The following is a 17357-nucleotide window of genomic DNA, read 5'->3' on the forward strand; positions in this document are numbered from 1 at the left end:
TTTGAGGAGGTGACCAGGCATATAGATGAGGGTGGTGCAGTGGATGTGATCTACATGGATTTTATTAAGGCATTTGACAAGGTTCCACACAGTAGGCTTATTCAGAAAGTCAGAAGGCATGGGATCCAGGGAAATTTGGCCAGGTGGATTCAGAATTGGCTTGCCTGCAGAAGGCAGATGGTCGTGGTGGAGGGGGTACATTCAGATTGGAAGGTTGTGACTAGTGGTGTCCCACAAGGATCTGTTCTGGGACCTCTACTTTTTGTGAATTTTATTAACGACCTGGACGTGGGGGTAGAAGAGTGGGTTGGCAAATTTGCAGGTGACACAAAGGATGGTGGTGTTGTAGATAGTGTAGTGGACTGTTGAAGATTGCAGAGAGACATTGATAGGATGCAGAAGTGGGCTGAGAAGTGGCAGATGGAGTTCAACCCGGAGAAGTGTGAGGTGGTACACTTTGGAAGGACAAACTCCAAGGCAGAGTACAAGGTAAATGGCAGGATACTTGGTAGTATGCAGGAGCAGAGGGATCTGGGGGTACATGTCCATAGATCCCTGAAGGTTGCCTCACAGGTAGATCGGGTAGTTAAGAAAGCTTATGGGGTGTTAGCTTTCATAAGTCGTGGGATAAAGTTTAAGAGATGTGATGTAATGAAGCAGCTCCACAAAACTCTAGTAGGCCACACTTGGAGCAGTGTGTCCAGTTCTTTTCGCCTCACTAGAGGAAGGATATGGAAGTATTTGAAAGGGTACAGAGGAGATTTACCAGGATGCTGCCTGGTTTAGAGAGTATGGAGTATGATCAGAGATTAAGGGAACTAGGGCTTTACTCTTTGGAGAGAAGAAAGATGAGAGGAGACATGATAGAGATGTACAAGATATTAAGAGGAATAGACAGAGTGAACAGCCAGCGCCTCTTCCCCAGGGCACCACTGCTCAGTACAAGAGGACATGGCTAAGGGGAGGAAAATTTAAGGGGGATATTGGAGGAAGGTTTTTAACTCAGAGAGTGGTTTTTGCGTGGAATGCACTGCCTGAGTCAGTGGTGGAGGCAGATACACTAGTGAAGTTTAAGAGACTACTAGACAGGTATATGGAGGAATTTAAGGAGGGGGGTTATATGGGAGGCAGGGTTTGAGGGTCGGCAGAACATTGTGGGCTGAAGGGCCGGTAATGTGCTGTACTATTCTATGTTTTATGGAACATATAGAGATTAAAGAGGACGAGGTGCTTGCTGCCTTACAGCAAGTAAAGGTAAATAAATCCCCCAGGTCTGACATGATATTTTCTCGGACCTTGAGAGAGACTAGTGTAGAAATTGCAGGGGTCCTGGCAGAAATATTTAAAATGTCCTCAGCCACGGGTGCAGTACCGAAGTATGGGAGGGTAGCTCATGTTGTTCCGTTGTTTGAAAAAGGCTCCAAAAGTACACCAGGTAATTACAGGCCAGTGAGCCTGACATCAGTAGTAGGTAACCTATTGGAACGTGTTCTGAGAGATCGGATATACAAGGATTTGGACAGCCAAGGGCTGATTAAAGATAGTCAGCATGACTTTGTGTGTGGTAGATCATGTTTAATAAATCCTGTAGTGTTTATCGAGGAGGTTACCAAGAATACATATGAAGGAAAGGCTGTGGATGTTGTCTACATGAACTTTAGTAAGGCTTTTGACAAGGTCCCACATGGGAAGTTAGTTCAGAACGTTCAGACAGAAGGTATCCATGGAGTGGTTGTGAATTGGATTCAAAATTGGCTGTGTGGGAGAAGACAGAGAGTGGTAGTGGATGATTGCTTCTCAGACGGAGGCCTGTGACTAGTGGTGTGTCTCAGGGATCTGTGCTGGAAGCATTGTTGTTTGTTGTCTATATCAATGATCTAGATGATAATGTGATAAATTGGATCAGCAAATTTGCTGATGACACTAAGATTGGAGTCGTTGTGGACAGTGAGGAAAGCTTTCAAAGCTTCCAGAGGGATGTGGACCAACTGGAAAAATGGGCCAGAAAATGGCAGATGGAATTTAATGCAGACAAGAGTGAGGTGTTCCATTTTGGAAGGACAAATCAAGGTAGGACATACACAGTAAATGGTAGGGCACTGAGGAGTGCGGAGGAATAAAGGGATCTGGGAGTTCGGATGCATAATTCCCTGAAAGTGGCATCACAGGCGGATAGGGTTGTAAAGAAGGCTTTTGGCATCCTGGCATTCATAAATCAAAGTACTGAGTATAGGAGTCGGGATGTTATTGTGGGGTTGTATAAGGCATTGGTGAGGCCAGATTTGGCGTATTGTGTGCAGCTCTGTTCACTGAACTATAGGAAGGATATCAGTAAGACTGAAAGAGTGCAGAAAAGATTTGCTAGGATGTTGCCAGCTCTTCAGGAGTTGAGTTGCAAGGAAAGAATGAACAGGATAGGACTTTATTCCTTGGAGCGCAGAAGAATGAGGGGGTATTTGATAGAAGTTTACAAAATTACGAGGGGTATAGACAGGCTAGATGCGAATGGGCACTTTCCACACAGATTAGGAGAGATAAATTACAAAAGGACTTGGCTTCAGCGTGAAAGGGGAAAGGTTTAGTGGAAGCATTAGGAGGAACTTCCTCACTCAGTGAGTGGTGAGAGTGTGGAACGGGCTGCCATCTGATGTAGAAAATGTGGACTCAGTCTTAAGTTTTAAGAGTAAATCAGATGCATGGATGGGAGAGGTCTGGAGAGTTATGGACTGTGTGCAGGTCAATGGGACTAGCAGAATAAAGTTTTGCAACACAGCAGAAGGGCCAAATGGCTTGTTTTCTGTGCTGTAGTGTTCTATGATTTTATGATTCTATGAAGGAATATGGGGAGGACAGTTCCCACAGGCGGAAGGGGGATGGGGTAGAGAGATCCCACAGGAGGAAGGGGGATGGGGAAGAGAGATCCCACAGGAGGAAGGGGGATGGGGTAGAGAGATCCCACAGGAGGAAGGGGAATGGTTCCCACAGGAGGAGGGGGGATGGGGTAGAGAGATCCCACAGTAGAAAAGGGGATAAGGAGGAGATTTCCCACAGGATGAAGGGGGATGGCGAAGAGAAATCCCACCGGAAGGGGGGTGGGGAAAAGACATGTTACTGGAGGATGTGGAAAGGGTAATACAGAGCTCACAGGAGGAATAGGGATTGGGACGAGATCCCTAAGAATCGAAGGGGGATTGGGATGAAAAGTCCTACAGGAGTATTCCAAGGCTAAACGACAATCGACAATCCTACAAGACGAGAGAATGCAGAAAATTTTTTGTACGTGTGTGTTGGGTCTGAACAGAGGCCCAGAGGAGATGCGCCCTCGCTCTCTGCATATCTGTTAGTGAGCAAAGTCACCCACGGGGAAGGGCAGCGGAGGACAACCTCACAATGGTATTTCTTTCCTTCTCACTGGGACAGTCTGCTGACGGTCTCCTGTCCCAGTAACAGTGAGAAGGAACATTATCAATGGACGTGACACAGGCAGAGAGATACACAGCCATTCCTGTGATTTACTACCATTAAACCAATGGCCGTTGTTCACTGATCTGATGAAGTTTCCAACATTCCTTCACAAGGAACCACAGAACCCTCCCGTCCTTGAGGAATTACTGACCGATCCCCTGGGCATTAGTCACAGTTCATCACAATCTGATTTATCACAGTTTAACCCAAATACCTTTACATTGAAGCAACACAATGAGACAGTTTCACAGTTCAGAGTGAGAGATAAATCAAGTTACCTCAACTCCTGGCACTTGTGTAGCCCGGGTCCCAGCCGCTGGATTCCTTCACACTGAATGTGGCACTTCTGTAGGTCGAGGTGTGTTATTGTATCGCAGAGTCCGATGACATGAGACAGGACCGCGCAGTCAATCGGAGTCAGTGTCATTCCACGGAACGAAAGTGTTTCCACCGATCCCAGTGAGGCCTGAGCCAGCCCACGATTCTGAGACTCAAACAGGTAGTGTAATGTGTTCAGGAGGCTCCTTTTACCGGCTTCACTCTCTGTGTTTTCACTCTGGCGTTTAACCTCCTCCTTCACCCAGTCAATCACCCGGCAGACTGTTTCAAGAGGAAATGGACCCAGAAATTCCTCCAGGCCCCGAGCTGTCATTGGGGAGGAGAGTCCAGCAACAAAACGGAGAAATATCTCAAATCGCCCATCTGTCATGCTGTGGGCTTCAGTGAGGAATTTCAGGATATCCACGGGATGTGGGTTCAGGAATTGTGCGACTGCAGCTGCAAACTCTTGGATGGTGAGGTGTGGGAATGTGTACACCACATTCCTGGCAGAATCCTCTCTCTCCAAAAGCTCCATCAGGAACCCTGACAGGAACTGGGAAGGCTGCAGATTGTACTTGATCAAATCTCCATCTGTAAACACAATCTTCTTCTCGGACACTCCTCTGAAGGCCATCTGACCAACCCTGAGTAACACATCACGGGGGTTCTCAATCTCACGGCTGTGGTTTTTCAGGATGTTGTAAATATAGTAGGAGTACAGTTGGGTGATAGTCTTGGGAACTCGCTGTGGGTCCCTGACTCTTTGTGTGAAGAAGGGACCCAGTGCCAGAGCGAGGATCCAGCAGTAGGAGGGGTTGTAGCTCATGGTGTACAGGATCTCGTTGTCCTTCACGTGTTTGAAAACAGCTTCCGCCACCGTCTGATCTTCAAAATGTCTGATGAAATATTCCTTCCGTTCCTCATCAACGAATCCCAGGATTTCAGCCCGGATACCGATCTCTGCCTTTTCCAATAAACGTAACGCAGTGGGGCGGGTGGTCACCAGCACTGAACACCCTGGGAGCAGCTTGCCCTGGATTAAACTGTACACAATGTCAGACAGTTCACACCACCACTCGGGATCTGGGCACTGGTGCTTGGGTTCTGTAGCTCTCCGACAGTCCGCAAAATCGATTTTGTGTTTGAATTCATCTAAACCATCGAATATAAACAATAATCCCTCTGGGTTCTTCCAGACCTTTCTCAGGGAATTTCCAAAGTAAGGATACTGATCCAGAATCAGTTCCTTCAGGTTTATTCTACAATTAATGGTGTTTAAAATCCGGAATTTAAAACTGAAGACAAACTGGAATTGTTGGTATATTTTCCCCGTGGCCCAGTCATTAACGATCTTTTGTACCATCGTTGTTTTCCCTATCCCCGGGACTCCGGCCACTGCTACCGAAGTCCCAGATTTGGATTTACTCCGGGAAAAGCTCTTTTGGAGTAACTGATCAGTCCGGATTTTTTCCAACTCTCGGCGGAGATGTTTCTGTCGCCACTCCTCGTGGACTCTGCCTCTTGCCAGCAGCTCTTGTTCCACCTGTGTCCGATCTCGAACAGTAGAAATGACCGTGAGCTCAGCGTATCGATCAGCCAGCTGGAAAACCTTCACCTTCTCCCTCATCAGGATCGTGTTCACTCTCAGTGTTTCAGTTTGTGCCCGCAGCGTCTCCTTGTGTTTCTGTTGAACATCTTCCATGGGAACAGAGAACATCGTCAAAATGTTAAATGGCCCAACTGACAAAGAATTTTATAAGTGCATTTCAGCATTCAGTGTTTGAGATTACCTGAATTAATTTAATGCTGCCATGGATATTAGGACAGAAAGTAAAATTCTGTTCACAGACACTGGAACTGAGAGCGATGGATGTCCCAGAAAATGTCCAATCCTCATGTTCTGGTACTAATGACTTGTGAAGGTGAACATTCCCCTGATATCCTATTCCAACCCTGGCTGTTCTCCCGTTACAACAACACTTCACTGTATTCAAAGCATTGTTTGCATCACTAGCAGAGGATGTTCAAGTTTGGAAATATGGAGAGCAGGACACTGTGCATTTTGGCAAAGCTGCACACTGGGGAGTCACAGGCGTCCACTGCTCTTGCATCAAAACAGGAGCAGAATATGCGTAAAATAGTCAAGTCGGGCAGCATCTGGAGGACAAACACAATGGAATTGCGGATCGATAACCCATCGCAATAACAATAAAGAAAATGGGTAGTTTTAAATCGCAGTGATGGAGGATTGGTGGAAAGATGGAATCTCTGTTAATGGAAGAAACCGCAAGCGTCTGTCTCAGTGATGTACATCATGTTTGTGGGAGATGGCGGTGAAGTCTTGGCAAACGCTACTCATCAGTCTTGCTGTGGGAGTGTGGGGCGCTGTCTTATGAGGCCTCTGTCTGTCAGAGTGGAAAGTGGATGTCCTGCCCCTGCAGGCCGGGACACTACGATATGGAGAGGAAGCTTTTGCCAATGTAGCAAGCTCCCTCTCTCCATGCACCTGATGAACACAAAGGAATGGCAGAGACTGAGGCAGCTTGGCACCAGAGGTGTCGCAGGATATGCCAGTCAGCTCATCCCCACTGCCACCCCCGGTTATAACAATCTTAAACAACCAAGGGGCACAGTATTATTGACAACAATAAATCGATCAATTGGTTTATTATTGTCACATGCACTACGGTAAAATGGAAAACTTTTCTGCATGCGATCCAAACAGATCATTTCATCACATTGGTGCAATGAGGTCGTACAAGGAAAAACGGAACAGAATAGTTCAGGGAAACAGTGTTTCAGTTGCTGAGAAAATGCAATGCAGGCAGACAATAAGGTAGAAGGCCAAAGGATCATTGGGAGATCATGGTTTTGTTTTTGGAACTGTGCTCCTAAACTGTATAATTCAACAGCTAAAACTACAGTACTGTGCAGAATTCTGAGGTGTATATTACCACTGACAAAATTTTGTCTATTATTTTCTGGTTTGCACTTTATCCCGTTGTGATGTGGTTTGAAGGCATCGTCTGGATGAAAGGTGCTTTATAAATAAGTTGTTGTTGTTGTTATTATTGTTGTTATTATTATTATTATTATTATTATTATTATTATTATTATTATTATTATTATTATTATTATTATTATTATTTTCTTAGCATAAACTGGTAAAACTTGAGGTACGGGCAGAGCCAAGCACACTCATGTCTGAATTGATAGAAAATATCAGACTATTCTCGCGGTGTATAGTATTGTGGGTTTTCAAAGTTTTACACGTATTGCCGTGTGGGCCTAATTGGTTAACACTATTGTGTAAAGTCCTTGGGATGATACCGGTTATCGATATTACGGTTGGGATAATGAATAACCTGTTCCATAGATCTTTCATTTTTTCCTTTTAATTCAGCATATTTCTGGTGTTTTTTTTTTCTATTTCATTTCTGTATGTGTGTTTGGAATGGCTATACATATTTAAAAAGTTGTTTTTGCTTGTTTATCCTGTGAAATTATATTCGAACTGTTATCATGGATTATCCTATCTGAAATAATGATCGGTCACCGTATGATATGAAGGACTCTAATTCTTAACCAGGTGGCGTGAGGCCAACTGGTTAAAGCGTAGGTCTAGTGATCTGATGGTCACAAGTTCGAGCCTCAGCTTAGGCACTGTAGTGTCCTTGAGCAAGGAACTGAAACACACATTGCTCTGCCAAGCCCTTGGACATCGGTGGCGTGGAGAAGGTGCAAATCCATGATCTCACCAGACAAATAGAGGCCTCAAAACTCTACAAGTGGCTTGTACTTATAACCATATAACCATATAACAATCACAGCACGGAAACAGGCCATCTCGGCCCTCCTAGTCCGTGCCGAACTCTTACTCTCACCTAGTCCCACCTACCCGCACTCAGCCCATAACCCTCCACTCCTTTCCTGTCCATATACCTATCCAATTTTACCTTAAATGACACAACTGAACTGGCCTCTACTACTTCTACAGGAAGCTCATTCCACACAGCTATAGTAATTTATTGTGTTTTTCCTCAGTTGTAGTTTAAGCAAGACTTTTGTGAATGTTGTCCACCACTTGATTGTGCTTGTGCAAGTCATGAGATTCAGTTAAATTACTGCAGGATTCTTGATGTAAATTCAGATTTTCTTCAGCCATGAAGTAAATTTTGTTGGAAGGTTTTACTTTATCACACGATGATCTATTTTCTTTGCTAATTGATATCCTAAATATATGTTTCATATTCTGTTGCATTGCACCCTGATGCTCTGTTTGATATTCCACTGGCTTTACTGCACCTTGCTTTGTGTTTCATGTTCTGTAGTTTTCTAGTCTGAAGTTCTTGCTTATATCTTTGGAAATTAGTTCCATTATTTGAATTATTTGCTTTAGGTTTACTGATGCAAGAGCAAATAAATTCAATTCGTCAACGCATAGATGTGTCAAGGTATAATTCATATTTGTTTCTGATTTGATACCTGATTTTTGTCCATTTCAGTAAATTATGAGCGGATTTCAAGCTAGACAGAACCATATTAGGCTAACTGAGATGCTCTGGAAAATCCGTCAATTTATTTTGATGATGGTGGTTCTTCCTTTGTGGTTGTTAATAGGACAATTATCTTACGCCAATGCTTCATCAGATGTTGTAGAAGTTTCACAAGTATTGTATGAATTTTATATATATTTGGAACTTCTCTTAAACACGCGAGGGACAGAATCAAAACACAAAAATACAACTGCAGATCTGTGGATCAAAGAATACGTACACAACGCTGGAAGAACCCAGCTGGTCAGACAGCAGCCGTGAAAAAAGAGTAGTCAACGTTTCGGGATGAGATAAATGTTTTGACAGACAATATATCACTGAAAGATTTCTGCTCTCCACAGGTTTTGAAATAGAATTACCTAATCTGTTATCTGCTGTTCAAACCCAAATGGTATTCTTTTTGCTCTCCTGTGAGTATATTGTGGTTATCTAAGTGAGTTGTTATTAGTTATGAGATGCATGATGTTACTATATATATATAAAATTGGGCTTATTATTATTAACAGCCAATAATAACATAGTAGGTGACCATTCAGTAGTCTTATAAATGCAGAATTAAAGCTGTCCTTGAGGCTGGTGGTACATTCCTTCAGCCTTTTAAATCTTCTGCCCCATGAGAGTATGAAAGAGAGAATGCTTGAGGTGGTTTGGGGTACAGCAGCGAGGATTTGGGCAGGGTTTGCGTCTTGCCAAGTTGATTGAGTTCCTCCATGGGGTGAGAAAGATAATAGAAGAAGTTACACATGGATGGTTCTGCTTGGATATTGGTTAAGTCTTTGACAAGATTCCAGACAGGAGGCTCATACAGAAAATTATCACGCTTGGGAACTGTGTGAATTGTCCTGGCTGGCGAGGACCCGCAATGGGAGAAATTTCTTGGCTGGCGGTTTGTGAATCTGTGAAAGTATTGTCATAGACAGCTGAGGAAGACAGGTCATTGGATATATTTAAAATACAGGTCGGTATGTTCATGATTCGAAAGAGCATCAACACTTACACAAGGCAGGATAATAATGGGGTTCAGAGGAATTGTGGAGGAAATTCACTGAGCCGAATTCCTAAGTCTTATGGTTTTAGGGAGCATCTGGAGATTTGTATTCACTTCTGATGGTCCAGCTCTTGGAAGGATTAGAGAGGGTGCAGAATAGGTTCATCAGGGTGTTGCCTGGATTCGATGACATTTGCTACATGTAGAGGTTTGATAAACTTGATTTGTTTACTTTGGTGGTACAATAAGGATCTGACTGAGGTGTACAAGTTTGAGAGATAAGAGTTTGGGTCGACAGTCTGTATTTTGTTTGTTAATATTTTATTAGACTGGTGTCTAATATCAGAGGGCAATTGGTTAAAGTCAGATGGGGTAAATTTATAGCAATTGTGGGTAGTTTTTTCACAGAGCTGTGGGTGCTGGAATTTACTGTCTCAGTCATGTCGGAGGTAACTATATTATAGGTGCTCCTAGATATACATGAATGCACAGGAAATGCAAGGATATGGTCAATAATGTAAGAAAGGATAACAAAGTTTATGTTTTTCTCATTCCCATACATATAAAGAGTACAGGAAAAATAGGGAGAGGGTCGATATCGGACTGCTGAAAATGATGTTGTAGCTGCATTAATGGGTGAGAAGGAAATGCCAGACAAACTCTGTGGAAGTCACTAGCGGAATTACAAAAGGTAAATAACATCTGCAAACAGAATTGCATGTAGTGCTATTATAAAGGAAAAGGGGCTTGGAAGCTGATAGATAAGAAGATAGAAAAGTCATCTGGACTGGATGATACAGTGTCTCAGGAGTCTGCCTAGGGTGTGTGGGGATTCCCAGAGCGTGAGGACCTGGAGTGAAGATTTCAGCAGAACAAACAGCTGGATTATTAGAAAAATACAATGTAGAATATTCAGGTTGCAAAGAGAGATTCTTTGAATTGTTACTTGAATTCAGAAGTCAGCGAATGGCTAATGGTGAATTTTGATTCGCAGGTTTTGCCAAGTCACAGACTAACATTTCAGATGTGGTTTGAACTGAGCATTTCATCACTTACCGATCAGTTGAATGTATAACTCAGATAACCCTTGGGCGATGTTCATGTATTCCTGTGGATCAGGACCTGTTTAAATTGAAAACAAAATCCATGGAAACAGAGCTAAAATAATCAATGTAACTAAAATGTTTATTTCAATGTCCCTTTGAGTTCAGTGCATGGTTTTAACGTACCGAGTTCCTGTATTTCCCTCAGTATTCTGTCCAACTTCGGTAACTCAGTCCTCCACATCAGAAAGGATTCCCACATCGTCCTCCGGGCCCGGGAGCCTTTGCCATTCACCAAACTGAGGAAGAGTCTGGAACTCTCTGCCCGGTTTCCCTTCTCTGTCAGTTCAGTGACTTTCTATAAAAGGAAAACAATGAATTTATTGTGGAGCAGACAGACAGACATGGAGAATGTGCAGGAAAATATCTGTTAATGGCCACAGTAGCTTCAGAATTGATGCAGTCACTGGGCTGATGCCTCATCCTCCCTGGGTTCAGTCATTAACAGAGAAACAGTAACTGAAGGAAATTCTAAATCAAAATTGTGTAAGAATAAGGATTTACTGACACCCTGCAGTAGATGCAATTTGATTAATTTCCTTAATCTGTCAATGTGCAGCATTACATCAAAAAGATGTGACAACAAGAATGGAAGAGAGGAGAGAGCAAGAGAGCAAAAAAAATGGATGGTGGGCATCACTGAATCGTAGTTTAATGAAGTTTATAGTTGGATCGAAAGGATAAGCAGGTAGGTGAAAGGGATGGTTTGATTCATTTAAAATGAAAACTCCTGAGGAAGAGTTGATAGCAGATTGGACGATGGTTAAGAAACTGATCCTGATTCTTGACCCTGAATCACTGAAACTGAACAGGGTAAATTGATCCAGATGGAAATTATATACAGGCATGTTAACAGTAACCAGGATGTGAGCTACAAATTACAACGGGAGAGAGAGGAGATGTGTGAAAAGGAGAAAGTGAAAATAGTCATTGGGAATTTCAATATTCAAGTAGTTTTGGAAAATCAGGTCGGTGCTGAATACTAAGTGAGGGAATGTATAGAATATCTATGGGATGGCTTTTGAGAGAAGCTTATGGTTGAGCTCACTATAGGAAAGGCGCGTGTGGCGGCTGTGTTGTGTATTGCACCAGATTTTATTGGGGAACTTCAGGTGTCTGAAAATAGGATGATGTCCAAGTTGCATGCCATCTTGGACAATGTCTCCCATTCACTCCATAATGTACTGGTTAGACCCAGGAGTACATTCAGCCAGAGACTCATTCCACCAAGATGCAACACTGAGCATCATAGAAAGTCATTCCTGCCTGTGGCCATCAAACTTTACAACTCCTCCCTTGGAGTGTCAGACACCCTGAGTCAATAGGCTTCTCCTGGACTTATTTCCACTTTGTATAATTTACTTATTATTTAAATATTTCTGGTTTTATTTTACTATATTTCTAATCTATTCTTGGTTTGTCCGACTGTAACGATACCCAATTTCCCTCGGGATCAACAAAGTATGTCTGTCTGTCTGTCTTTAAATAAACCCTTAAGAGGCAGTGATCATAAAATAACAGAATTCACACTGCAGTTTGAGAGGGAGAAGGTAAAGTTAGATGTATCAGTATTTCAGTGGAATAAAGGAATTGCAGAAGCATGAGAGGAGCTCGGCAAAAATAAATTCGAAAATGACACTAACAGGGACAATGGCAGAGCAGGATTTGCTGAAGTTTCTCGGAGCAATTCAGAAGGCGCAGGACAAATGATCACAAAGGTGAAGAATTATTCTAAAGGGAGAATGATCAACCGTGGCTGACGAGGAATTCAAAGCAGCACAAAAGCAAAGGGGAGGGCACAGAGTATTACAATATATAGTAGAAAGCTCGAGGACTGGGATGTTTTTACAAACCAACAGAAGGCAATTCAAAAGCTGTAAGTAGAGAAAGTATGAAATATGAAGATAGGCTAGCGAATAAAGTAAAATAGCTTACCAAAAAGTTCGCCTGATATATGAAGAGTGAAAGAGAGGAAAGTGGATATTGGGCCGCTAGAAAATGACAGTGGAGAGGTACTGTCAGGGGACAAGGAAATGGCGGAAGGTATTAGTAAATATTTTGCGTCAGTCATCACTGTAAAAAACACTAGAACGTGCCAGATATTTGAGAATGTCGTGGCCGAAGTGAGTGTGTTTGGAATTATTAAGGAGAAGGCGCTTTCAGACCCGATTGGTTCTGAAAGAGGAGGCTGAAGAGATTGTGGAGATATTACTAATGATCACTCAAGAATCACTAGATTTTGGAATGGTTCTGTAGATTATAGGCCAGTTAGTGTGATCAGCGTTTGAGAAGATGTCAGCAGTTGATTATTGAGGATAAGGTTTCGGGGTATTTGGATGCACATGAAGAAAAAAGGCCAAAGTCCATGGAAGGAAATCTTCTCTGACAGATCTGTTCGAAGTTTTTGAGAGAATAGCATGCTGGGGCGACAACGGAGAGTCAGGGCAAGTTGTTTACTTGGACTTCCCGAGGACATTTGACTAGGTGCCCCACATGATTCAGTTTAACAAGTTAAGGGCCAACAGTAGGACAAGACAATAGACAATAGACAATAGGTGCAGAAGTAGTCCATTCGGCCCCTCGAGTCTGCACCGCCATTCTGAGATCATGGCTGATCATTCACTATCAATACCCAGTCCCTGCCTTGTCCCCATATCCCTTGATTCCCCTATCCATCAGATATCTATCCAGCTCCTTCTTGAAAGCATCCAGAGAATTGGCCTCCACCGTCTTCCGAGGCAGTGCATTCCACACCTCCACAACTCTCTGGGAGAAGAAGCTCTTCCTCAACTCTGTTTTAAATAACTGACCTCTTATTTTCAATCCATTCCCTCTGGTACTGGACTCTCCCAACATCTGGAACATATTTCCTGCCTCAATCCTATCAAATCCTTTAATTATCTTAAACGTTTCAATCAGATCCCCTCTCAATCTCCTCAATTCCAGCGTGTACAAGCCCAATCTCTACATTCTCTCTGCGTAAGACAGCCCTGCCATCCCAGGAATCAACCTAGTGAATCTACGCTGCACTTCCTCAATTGCCAGAATGTCCTTCCTTAAACCTGGAGACCAAAACTGTACACAATATTCCAGGTGTGGTCTCACCAGGGCCCTGTACAAATGCAAAAGAACATCCTTGCTCTTGTATTCAATTCCCCTTGTAACAAAGGCCAACATTCCATTTGCCCTCTTCACTGCCTGTTGCACTTGCTCATTCACCTTCATTGACTGGTGAACTAGGACTCCTAGGTCTCTTTGCATTTCTCCCTCACCTAACTCTACACCGTTCAGACAATACTCTGCCCTCTTGTTCCTGCTTCCAAAGTGGATAACTTTACATTTATTCACATTGAATGACATCTGCCAAGTATCTGCCCACTCACTCAGCCTATCCAAGTCTCCCTGTATTCTCCTAACGTCCTCTTCGCATGTCACACTGCCACCCAGTTTAGTATCGTCAGCAAACTTGCTGATATAGTTTTCAATGCCCTCATCTAAATCATTGACATAAATCGTAAAGAGCTGTGGTCCCAATACAGAGCACTGTGGTACCCCACTAGTCACCTCCAGCCAGTCTAAGAAACACCCATTCACTGCTACCCTTTGCTTTCTATCTGCCAACCAGTTTTCTATCCATGTTGAAACCCTGCCCCCAATGCCATGAGCTCTGATTTTACTCACCAATCGAGAGATACTAGCATGGATGGAGGATCCATGATTATCTCCAGACAGATTTTGTTTGACTGTCAGGAAGCACAAAATGGAATCAAATGGGGCTTTTTCTTGTTAGATGTTAGTGACAAATGTTGTTCTGCAGTGGTTAGTTTTGGGACAATTTCTTTTTCCGTTATGTCAATGATTTGACGGCTTTATGGACAAGATTGCGCACATTATGAAGATATGGGGAAGGACAGGAAGCATTGAGGAAGCAGGGATTTCACGGGAGGACATAGACCGATGAAAAAACTGGACAAATCAGTGGCAATTTGAATGTAGTATAGGGAGATGCATGGCCATACACTTTGGCAGAAATAATGAAGACATAGACTATTTTTGAGAGTTGTAATGAGTCTCTGGAGACCTAGTGCAGGATTCCTTCCAGGTTGAGTCAATGTTAGGAAAGGCAAAAACAAATGTTAGCATTCATCTTGAGAGTATTAGAATACAAGAACTAGCACTGGCCAGGCAACACTTGTATATTGTGAACGGTTTTAGTCCCCTGATCAGTGAAAATATGTGATGGCATTGTGGTCCAGAGAGGCATCAAAACTAACAGAACCAGTGATATTAAACCTGATTTTGATGAGAATTATTCCTGGATGTCTCTGGACTGGCTGGAGTGTGGAAGGATGAAGGGGAGTCTAATTGTAACCTGTGGAATATTGAAAGTCATTGAGAGGATGTGGAGACGATGTTTCAAAGTGGGGGAGTCTAGAACCAGACGGAACAGCCTCATAACAGAGGGACGTCCATTTGGAACTGAGATGAGAGATTCTTTAGCCGAGTAGTAGTGACTCTGTATAGTTCATTGGCACTGACATCTGCGGAGACCAGGTCATTGGGTATGTTTAAAACAGAGGTTGGTACCTTCTTGACTAGTGAGGTAAGCAAATATCACTGGGAGAAGGCAGGAGAATGGGGTTGAGAGGGATATAAATCACCCATTATGTCATGGCGGAGTAGAATCAACAGGCCTAATGGCCTATTTGTGTTCCGATTGTTACGAAGGATGAACAACTCTGATGGGCAGAAGAGTGCAGAGTTGCCCATGCCCCCTCCTCTTTTGGAGAATCGCAAATCACTACAATTTCGATGCTGTTATCAAGGAAGTAAGAGAGACACAGGAAAGCTGCCAGGGCAGTTGTTATTGATATCAGCTTATGAAAGTTAATGAGAGAGAGACACAACTGACAAAGAGGAGCAAAACCATTGATTACTGCTATTGTCTTTTGGAGAAGGATTGTTTACTTGGTACTGTTCTATTTATTGAAACCCCTCGGGGGCAACCAGAGTGAGCTGATTTGTTGGGTTATATCATCCCAACCTGATTGACACCTGAGACCCTGTGAGTGGGGATAAAAGTGAGGTCTGGGGCAACAACCCTCAGATGCACAAGGAGAAACGCTAGTGAACATCAGAAACCCACGAGACAAGGTGGGAGATCGAAGACCAAACGAAGGGTCAGTAAATTTTAACTCTCAGTGTTTTATAGCGAGAACGGTGGGGGCTTGTGTGTGTGTCCACCCTTGCCGGGGTGATGAGTCCACCACAGAAGAACGCTCTAGCTAAAGGATGGCGGGGTCATACCTGAATGGCGACAACAACGACGCATCGATGGATCAAAATCGTAAAGGAAGGTTGGCAAGACAATAGCTGTTACTGCTTACACGTTCTCTCTCTCTCTCCCCCCCCCCAACAATTGCAACCAGCAACCAGCAACTACCGCAGCCTGCATGAACTGAATTGAACTTTATATTTCCATCTGACAATTCATTATACCCTAGACAATGATAGAGCTTGTTTCTTATTGATTATTATTATACCCGCACTTTTAGGTTTACTATTGCTGATGTATATTATCTGTATATTTGCATTGATATTATTTTTGTTTTTACTAATAAATACTGTTGAAAATAGTACCAGACTCCAACGGACACTTCTTTCTTTGCTGGTAAGACACCCAGTTACGGGGTTCGTAACACGATACCTTATGGTCTTATGATGTGTAAAGACAACAGAACATTAAGAAATGTCAGTGCAGCCGTCTTATAATGGAGATGGTTACTGCCTGGCACACTCATGCTGTAAAATGGTGATCACTTCCCGAATGCAGGCATGGGCTTCCTCATTTACTGAGGAATTATGAATTAAGCATTGAACTGTCTTCAAGCAATCTCTCTCTCTCTCTCTCTCTCTCTCTCTCTCTCTCTCTCTCTCTCTCTCTCTCTCTCTCCCCTCTCCCTCTCCCTCTCCCTCTCCCTCCCTCCCTCCCTCTCTCCCTCTCTCCCTCGATCCCGTAGGATGATGATGTTTCCTTTCAGTCAGTTAGTGCGGTGGTACCCCACTCCTCAGAAAGGAACCGTGTGCGTGAGTGGATTTTAGGTGAGTAGGGCATTGCACCAGTCCAGATCCACCCTTTCGACATCCCGTCCCGGATCCAGAAGCCAGGTTGGGTCCAGGACGGCTGGGGGAAGTTCTGTTGCAGTGACTGGCCAGACCAAGCTTCGATGCTAGGGATGCCCTTTCCGCACTTGTTTTCTAGATGGCTTGTTTTTCGTCCTGCTGGGGGTCTAGCCACCCTCCTCACCAGGCCAGCCTGGTGGGGGAGCTGGTTTAGTCACCGACCATCCAACCATGCGACAGGTAGTACTGGGTTACACGGTACCGCTAGCACTCAGACGAGTGGTCTGACCAGAACATACACCGATGATGGAATTAAGGTAATCGACGAGGCAACTGAACATGGATGGGCTTAGGACATCGCTCTGAGAAACAAGAGGAATGATGTCCCGGGTTTGAATGATTGATCTCCCAGAACAGTGACCAGTAGGGAATTGGAAAGGTTTGCCATAACACGAATAATGGACAATTATGGAATAAATCAGCATAATTCCCTGATGGTCCACTGCACTGTGAAATAATCCCTCAGTTTCACTGCTACCAGGTCTGAGGAGCTACAGCTGTGAAAGAGATGTAGCAAGAGATTTAAGAGAACGATGAGTCAGCTAACAGAGAGGAGATGCAGCGGCTAACGGACTGGTGCACAGCCAACAGCCTGCCTCTGAATGTGAACAAAACAAAGAGATGGTTGTTGACTTCAGGAGGGCATTAAGCGACCACTCCCCGCTGAATATCGACAGCTCCTCGGTAGAAATTGTTAACAGCACGAAATTTCTTGGTGTTCACCTGGCTGAGAATCTTACC

General features: G+C 43.6%; 1 protein-coding gene across 1 annotated transcript in view; it reads right to left on the reverse strand.

Moving 5' to 3' along the window:
• The window catches only part of LOC132387561 (NACHT, LRR and PYD domains-containing protein 3-like), a 47740-nt gene that overhangs the window by 11760 nt on the left and 18623 nt on the right, over positions 1-17357 (reverse strand). The window contains exons 5-7 of the mRNA XM_059959941.1: positions 10560-10731; positions 10387-10452; positions 3744-5481 (exon numbers count right to left, since the gene is read on the reverse strand). Of these exons, the coding sequence (XP_059815924.1) occupies positions 3744-5481; positions 10387-10452; positions 10560-10731 (1976 nt within the window). The remainder of the gene's footprint in view (positions 1-3743; positions 5482-10386; positions 10453-10559; positions 10732-17357) is intronic.

This window comes from Hypanus sabinus, unplaced genomic scaffold, assembly GCF_030144855.1.
Source record: "Hypanus sabinus isolate sHypSab1 unplaced genomic scaffold, sHypSab1.hap1 scaffold_199, whole genome shotgun sequence".
NCBI classification, from domain to species: Eukaryota; Metazoa; Chordata; class Chondrichthyes; order Myliobatiformes; family Dasyatidae; genus Hypanus; species Hypanus sabinus.